General features: G+C 60.3%; 1 protein-coding gene across 1 annotated transcript; it reads right to left on the minus strand.

The window, feature by feature from the left end:
- Positions 1–351: 351 nt before the first annotated feature.
- On the minus strand, positions 352–1,817 carry LOC136374858 (olfactory receptor 52I2-like). The gene has a single exon (XM_066340251.1). The coding sequence runs from the start codon at positions 1,686–1,688 to the stop codon at positions 750–752; it is 939 nt and encodes a 312-aa protein (XP_066196348.1). The 5' UTR covers positions 1,689–1,817; the 3' UTR covers positions 352–749.
- Positions 1,818–8,506: the final 6,689 nt, after the last annotated feature.

The following is an 8,506-nucleotide window of genomic DNA, read 5'->3' on the forward strand; positions in this document are numbered from 1 at the left end:
TCTCCTTTGGAATCCTTGCATTAATCACCGAGTCACGAGGTTTGGAAAACCCCTCTCAGAGCATCAAACCCAGCCATTCCCCCAGCGCTGCCAGGCCCACCACTAACACGTGTCCCCACGCGCACACACAGTTTGAAGCCCCAGGAATGGTAATTCCACCCCTTCCCTGGGCGGCCTGTGCCAGAGCACCCAGCGGATACAGCCCCCAGCCTCATCCCCCTGCTCCTCTTCCACCCCACACCCTTGGGGATTCTGTGACTCTGCAGGGACAGGGGGCTTTGAGGAGCTCAGTTTTGAGTCAGCTTCCATCCACCCAGAAACCTGGAACAGCTGCTCAGGGCTCAGCCACGATCCTCCCAGCCTCTAATGAAAGAGGGGCCCAGAGGGGAGAACCCCTGGGATAGTCCAGGGACTGAAGGGGACAACACAGAGCAACTCTCTCCGTTTGGATCAGGATCTGTGCATTGGCACAAATGCACCTGGAGTCCTGAAATCATCACAGGGCTGTTCCTGGCACTGGGAACATCTTTAGACTCAAAGGTGGGTTCTTGCTGCTCCGTGTCACCTGCAGGGGAGGGAGGGAAAGAGGAGGACCTGGTGTGTGCTCTTGCTGCCAGTCCCAAATACCTCTGGCCACGGAGCAGGGGCTCATTAAAGGCACGGAGTCCTCCCTGCTGCCGCTCACCTCCTGCACAGCTGGGGCTGCCCCTGCGGAGACAAACACAGCTGGAAAAGCAGGGGCACACGCCTCAGGCACAGCCGCTGCTGGGCCGGAGCGCCCTGAGCAGAGCCGTGCGGATCTGCCGGCTCCTCAGGCTGTACACCAGCGGGTTGAGCACGGCGGGCACGGCCAGGTACAGGTCCGCCAGCAGCACCTGTGTGCCCACGGACACGGTGCCAGAGAAGTGCTGGCAGAAAATGGAGACGATGCCGGGGACGTAGAAGAGCAGCACCACGCTGAGGTGGCACCCGCAGGTGCTCAGGGCCCTGCGGCAGGACTCCTTGGCCAGCGCTGCCCTCAGGATCATCCCGTAGGACACGGCGATGAGAGCCAGGTCCATGCCCACGATCAGGGAGGACCAGGCCAGGCTGTAGAGGCGGCTGGGCCGGGCGCTGGCGCAGGCCAGGCCGGCCACGGCCATGTGCTCGCAGTAGGAGTGCGGCACCACGCGTGGCCCGCAGTAGGGCAGCGCCGTCACCAGCCCCGACAGCGGCGCCACGGCCAGCACGGCCCTCAGCACGATGGCCAGCCCCAGCCGTGTCACCGCGGGGCCGCCCAGGACGCCCTGGTACCTCAGCGGGTGGCACACGGCCACGTAGCGGTCGGCGGCCATGGCCAGCAGCACGCCCGACTCCACGGCCGTCAGGGTGTGCACCAGGAACATCTGCACGAAGCAGGCCGCGGCGCCGATCTCGGCGGAGCCCAGCCACAGCACGCCCAGCATCTTGGGCACCACGGAGCTCACCATCAGCACGTCGGTGAGCGCCAGCATGGCCAGCAGGCGATGGCTGGGCGCCTGCAGCGCCCGGTCCAGCCCCAGCACCAGCAGAACTGCCCCGTTCCCCACCACGGCCAGGACGTAGGCCGAGCAGAAAAGGATGCCCAGGCAGGTGGGGAAAGCTTCCAGGCCAGGGACACCCACCAGGATGAAGGAGAAGGAGCTCCTGTTGAAGGGATCGGAAGCCATCTGGGAGAATCTTCATTTGCGTTTAAAAATATAAACCAAATTTTGAGTCCCGAGGTAGCCGGGGGATAGGAAGGGGACTCTGCATCACTGCAGGAGCCAGGAATTCACATCGTTATTCGGGTGGGTCAAACAGCATATCATCCTTTCCCCATGGAAAGGGTATTGAGGCCTTGGCACTGCCCAGGGAGCTTTAGAGTGCCCATCCCTGCGGGTGTCCCCTGGAGGTGGCACTCAGAGCTCTGCGCTGGGGACAAGGTGGGCACAGGGGGCACTGCCTGGGCTGGGAGGGCTTTTCCAGCCCCAGGGATTCTGTGACCACCAAGTAGGGGGAATGGGTCAGAAATGCAGAATAAACGGGGTTGTTGTGGCTTGGAAGTTCCTATGAGGGGCAGAAATCGATGTTTCAGGTTGTGCCACCAGGGATAACCAAAGGGCTTTTAGTCTGTTGCTTGTGAAGGGCTTATTCCTTTGTTGGTTGTTTGCCAGGGCTCAGCTGACATCCTGAAACGAGCTGCAAGAGGAGAGAACAAGGAGAGCAGCGTCAGCTTCCAGCCCTGGCTTTCCTCACTGGGCCCAACACAGGAAATTCCTTCAAATTTGTGGAGCAAAACAGTGCCCTGGGACATTAAACGTGATCTTGAAATTCCCTTTTGCTGCTCTGTCTTCCTTCTGTCATCCGCCCATGACAGAAGCCTGCGAAGGCAGGCAGAGGAAAATAACGATTCCTGAGGGTTTATTCAGGTGGGAGAAGCTTGAAGGTAACACAGAAACCTCCAGAGGATTGTCCTGGAGGGACAAGGAGAGCCTGAGTGCTGTGGGCAGGATCTACACCTTCATTCGTGCTGAAAATATTCCTGCTGCTTCTCCCCAGAAAGCAGCAAGGAGCAGGCGGTGCTGACACACCGGATTCACCTGGAGAAATCGCCTGGAGGATCGTGCACCAGGAGCTGTCCAAACCCACAGGGTCCCAGCCTGAACACGGCGGTTCTCTCAGCTCCCTCCCATCCCGGGCTGGCCCCTCCATCCCTCCCCTCCCATCCCGGGCAGCCACAACCTCGAGGCTGAGCACATCTATTCCCCTCAGGATAAAAACCCAAGGCGGGAGAAGGAGACGCAGAGCAGTGGGAGGATGAGCTCAGCAGGGCTCTGCTCACCCCCACACCTGTGCAGGTGGAGATGGTCTCATCTCCCAGCGTGTTCTGGGCTGCTGTGTCCCTTCTGAGCCCCCTGGGACACAGGACGTGCCCCTGCAGCCTCAGCAGGTGCTGCCCACGGGATGTTTGCTGCGGGAGCTGATGCTCCTGCACACGGGCTGAGGCTTTCCCTGCCCTGGAGCCCCGAGTGCACCAGCTGTGGGGCTGCTCCTGCTGGAGCCCAAACCCAAATCACCCTGCCGGGGCCCCTCTCTGGACGGGCACCCCACCCACGGGGTCCCTGCCCCAGCTGTGTCCCCCCAGCCCTCGGCAAAAGGAGCAGTGCTGTGACTTGTCCTGTTTAACGGGGACACAGACACGGAGGGCTTAAACCAGGCTCTGCCACTTTGGGAATGGGATGGAATTTTCTCAGGCACTTGTGCCCTCTGCTTTAGCCAAGACACCAAAGGGCCAGACCTCATCCCCTCGGCTTTCCAGGCATTTGACTTCCCTGACCCCAAAACAGCTTAATCTCTCCTCTAAGTCTCCCGGAGTCCTCCCCACAACACAAACCAAGAGCTTTTTCAGCCCGGCTCAGTCAGGGACACAAACCAAGAGGTTTTTCAGCCTGGCTTCATTCAGGGAATAAAAACCAAGATCTTTTTCAGCCTGGCTCAGTCAGGGAATAAAAACCAAGAGGTTTCTCAGCCCGGCTCAGTCAGGGAATAAAAACCAAGAGCTTTGTCAGCCTGGCTCAGTCAGGGAATAAAAACCAAGAGGTTTTTCAGCCGGGCTCAGTCATTGCTGTTGGCCACATGAGGCAAAGCCAATATTGTGACATCGCTGCCCAGACGATGGTGTTGATGATGCTTTATTGCTCAGAGGACTCTGTTTCCAGCCTGGCAGCTTTGACCCTGCAGCTGGCACAAGCCACTGCAGCAGGAAACGTGTCTCGTGCCAGAATGGTTTGTTTGAAAAGAGCAAACATGTCTGAGATCCTGTAATCCTGAGCTCGGGAAAAACACAGCTCCTCCCTCCCTCCCACCTCTCTGAGGTACTTGATCCTCTGGGCAGCAGTTTCTGCACTTTATCCTGGGTGACAAAGCCCTCCAGGTTATCCAATAATGCTGCTGGGATGGAAACTGGATCTGAAACCCCACCCAGTGCCACCCCTGCCATGGCAGTGCCACCTCCCACTGTCCCAGGTGCTCCAAGTGTCCAGCCTGGCCTCGGGCACTGCCAGGGATCCAGGGGCAGCCACAGCTGCTCTGGGCACCCTGTGCCAGCCCTGCCCACCCTGCCAGGGAACAATTCCTGCCCCAGAGCCCAGCCAGCCCTGGCTCTCCTTTAGGGAGGGTCCCACACACACACACAGAGGTGTCCAGGACCACGTCCCAGCCCTGTGTGAGGGATCCCACCTGGAGCAGCTGCTCCTCCAGGCTCACGGGGACCTTCTGGCTCTCCACAACTCCCTGAGGGTGCAGCCAGCCGGGTTCAGGCTCTCCCACTGCTGTAGCTCACCCCAACACACCCATCCCAGCGTTTTTCCCTCGCTCCCAGCCTGGATCTCAGCAGAGTCAGGACATTCCCCAACCATCCACCCTCTCCCCAGTCCCGTTTGCCATTCCGGGGTGTGTGCAAGCACCAGGGATGGAGCAGAGCTGGGAGCAGGGAACTGCGGCTCAGCCCGGGTGACAGGACTGGCAGATGTCACACCTGCAGCTTGTCTGAGGTGCCTCTAACCAGGGCACAGCCAGGTAATTAGCGCTGTTGTAATTAACCTAACCGAGGCAGCCAGTGGAGGTTGCAGGTGTGTGACTGGCAGACCTTGACCCCGCGATTCACTAAACCTGGGATGTCCGGAGGTGATGCAGCAGCTCATTAGCTCCATCCGAGCCGAAGCCCACTCGGACCGTTGGCGCTGCCCCCGGCAGCTTTTCTGGGTGGATTCTCTCACAGCCCACCTGGAGCTGGCTGAAGTCGGAGCCCGGCTCAGAGCGTGGCACTGCACTTCCCAACGCTGCCCCGAGCCCGGCTGAGAGGTAAAGCCGTACATACCCGGGCTGAAGTGTGCCTGGTCCTGCTGCACACACAGCACCTGCAGCTGCTGCTTCTCTCCCCCGGGCAGCGCCTCCGCCTGCAAAAGGACCTGCACGGAAAGACTTCAGGCTCTTAAGGAAGCTGCTCTCCCTAATCACTGCTGGGACTGGAGGGACGGAATCATCCCGGGGGAGAAGCTGCGGCCTGGGAATAGCCGGGAAGAGAAGTGACAAACAAATGCTCTACTCCCACTGTGTGTGGGTGATGTCTGTGCCAGCACCGAGATGCCAAACAGCTGCCGGCTCCACACAGGGGGAATGTTTTAACCCTGGGTGGGAATGGAAACGCTGGAGCCAGTCCAGAGGAGGCACGGAGCTGCTCCAAGAGCTGGATTCAGGCTGGGAGAGCTGGGGGTGCTCACCTGGAGAGGAGAAGCTCCAGGGAGAGCTCAGAGCCCTGCCAGGGCCTGAAGGGGCTCCAGGAGAGCTGCAGAGGGACTGGGGACAAGGGCTGCAGGGACAGGAGCCAGGAAATGGCTTCCCAGTGCCCAGGGCAGGGCTGGATGGGCTCTGGGGCAGGAATTGTTCCCTGGCAGGGTGGGCAGGGCTGGCACAGGGTGCCCAGAGCAGCTGTGGCTGCCCCTGGATCCCTGGCAGTGCCCAAGGCCAGGCTGGACACTGGGGCTTGGAGCCCCTGGGACAGTGGGAGGTGGCCCTGCCACGGCAGGGGTGGCACTGGGTGGGATTTGAAGGTCCCTCCCAACCCAAACCATTTTGGAATTCTGTGCTCTGAACATGCAAATTTGCAGCACGTGATGGACCACAGAAATGCACCCCCGACACGTCAGTGCTGCAGCGGCTCCCTTTAAACGTCTCCCATCTGTGTCCAGGTTCACAAATGGAGACATTTCAGGACGTTTGAGGTGAAAGCAGTGACATTCCAGCCGCTCACAGCTGCAGTGAGCAGGAGCTGCTCGGCAGCCTGGGGGTGCTCATTCCCAGGGCCAGCCCATGCAGAATTGGGACACACCAGGGTGTTCAGCTGCCGCTGAGCTGCAGGTAACAACACCCGTGTCTGAGCTCCGGGGGCTGCATCTCTGCTCCTTGGGAGTGCTGAGGAGCTGCTGCTCCCTGCGGGTCCCCCAGAGCCGTGCTGAGGGGCATTGGGACATTCGGTGAAGGTGAGGGGCAGCGCTGGCCTGTCCTGGTGCTGACCCTCCCCACGGGGACAGGGTGGGGACAGCGCCATCCACTGGCACTGGCACAGAGCCCTGGGCCCATGGCACCCCTTCCTGCAGGAGGGGCTCCCCTTGCCCGGGGGCAGCTCTGGGGACAGCCCCACTGGGGGCACATGAACCCCGGGGCCACCCCTGATCCCCCAGGCAGGGCAGGGCACTGTCCCCTTGGTGCAGCCCGGAGTGCAGAGGACAGGGCCACCTCCTGCCCCGGGCTCACCACAGCTCCCTGCAGGACTCCAGGGGACACAGGGGCTGGGGGGCTGGGAATGGCCTGGAGATGGTGACAGTGGCTGATGTGAGCCCAGGTGTGCCCAGGTGTGCCCAGGTGAGCCCAGGGGCAAGAGGCCGATGGTCCCTGGGCATTGCCAGCCCCAGTGTGGGCACAGCCCAGGGCAGGGATTGTCCCCTGTGTGACAGCTCCAGGGCTGTGTCCAGCTGTGGCTCCTGCAGCAGAGCCCTGGAGGGGCTGGAGCGTGTCCAGGGCAGGAGCTGGGAAGGGGCTGGAGCCCCAGGAGGAGCTGAGGGAGCTGGGAAGGGGCTGAGCCTGGAGAAAAGGAGGCTCAGGGGGGACCTGGTGGCTCTGCACAAGTCCCTGCCAGGAGGGGACAGCCGGGGGGGTCGGGCTCTGCTCCCAGGGCACAGGGACAGGAGCAGAGGGAACGGCCTCAGGCTGGCCCAGGGGAGGCTGTCACCGTCTGCAAACATGTGCGGGGAACCTGATGGTTCGTTTTAGGATCTCAGAGCACAAAAGACACAGCGTGGGACAACTCAGTTAATACAACAAAAATGCACATTTATTTAGTGCCAGCGAAATGCTATAGAGGACAGGAAATAGAGAATAGTAAGAAAGATAGAAAAGAGGGAAAGGATTCTAGCTACCAACGTGGAGGGCCGAGTCCTCGAGGCCGAGATGCCCGTAGACACGAACTTCTCCAGTGGGGTGATGACGAAGGTGAGCAGGGGTCTCCAGGGTTTTATGGGTTGGTCAAGGTGGGGACCAAAGCGAGTGGCACAAAGCCAAAGCAGGAGCCACCTGTGCTGAGGCAAAGCAAGGGGCACAGAGCCAAAGCAGGAGGCCACCTGTGCTGAGGCAAAGCAAGGGGCCCAGAGCCAAAGCAGGAGCCACCTGGGTCAAGGTTGGGACAAAGGAGAGTCACAGAGCCAAAGCTGGAGCCACCGTACGTGCCGTGCTCTGGTATGGACAGACCAGTTTGGGCAAGCAGCCTTGGCTCAGTCCACTGTGACCAGTTCCATTGTTCCTGCACTCCTTTCTCATGGAGATGCAGACCAGTCCTCCGAGACTTGGCAACATTCCACCTCCGCCAGGCCAGGGCTCCTTTCAGAGTCTGGGGTCTCAGTCCTCAGTCACTGGAGGCGGTTGTGAGGCACATCACATCCTTGGACAGACTCTGACAACAGCCAAGGTGGATCCAAAATGGACACAAAATGGACACAAAATGGACAAATGATCAGGAGCTCTCACACTTTGCTAAGTTTTGGTCCATTTGCACACTGGGGTTGAATTGTCCAGTTGCAGCCCCAGGTGATGCAGTCCCATCCTTCTTGTTCTCTCTCCTCAGCCCACCCTTGTTTGTGCTTTGGGGCCTGAAAACTTGTCCCAGGTGTCCTTGGTGTGCAGCAGGAGAAGGATTTGTTTTGTGTCCCTGCTGTGTGCAGAGCTGAGTGACACTGACTGTGAGCTCAGAGCTGCAGCCCTGGGCACCACAGAACCTGGGATACAGCAAAGAGAGAACTGAAGGCAGCAGTCCTGCAGGTCCCAAGAAGGTTGTACACTACAGGCATGGAAGGGAATGCTGCCTGGACAGCGATAATTTAGCTGGAATTAACTAAGCATTAATTGTGAGTGGCCTGAGGCCGGGGTGTGGGCTGTGGTGGAGGGAAGGTGCAGGTTTGGGGTTGATCCAGGCAGGAGGATGGGGGGAGCTGGGGTCTGTGCCCAGCCTGGCCCCAGGCAGCCAGTGCTGGACCTGCTGAAGCCCTGGAGTTTGTCCCTGCTTGCCCAGCTCTTTCCTGCCGTCCCACAGCTGGCTCTGTGTGCTCACTGTGCCTGAGGGGTTTGTCCAGCACTGCCCAGGGAGCTGCAGCCAAACCGGTGTCCCCAGCCAAGGGACAGTGGAAGGTGGCCCTGCCCATGCAGGGGATGGGGCTGGATGGGCTTTAAGGTCCCTTCCAAGCCAGGCCTTCTGTGATTCCAGGATCCTGAGGTGCCGTGGAGGTTCAGGGATGCTGCCATTGCTCTCCCCCAGCTGTGGAGGGAGCAGAGACCTGCCCAAAGCCACCACTGCTCCAGCCCTGCCCTGGCAGGGACCCCATGTCCCACTGGGGTGAGCTGTTGTTTGCTTTGAGCGCTTCACCCGAAGGAGATTCAAACCCAGAGCTGGAATTGT

The sequence above is a fragment of the Sylvia atricapilla genome, chromosome 2 (genome assembly GCF_009819655.1).
Source record: "Sylvia atricapilla isolate bSylAtr1 chromosome 2, bSylAtr1.pri, whole genome shotgun sequence".
Lineage (NCBI taxonomy): Eukaryota > Metazoa > Chordata > Aves > Passeriformes > Sylviidae > Sylvia > Sylvia atricapilla.

Coding starts and splice junctions, on each gene's coding strand:
- LOC136374858 (XM_066340251.1), bottom strand. CDS start 1,688: ATGGCTTCCGATCCCTTCAACAGGAGCTCCTTCTCCTTCATCCTGGTG.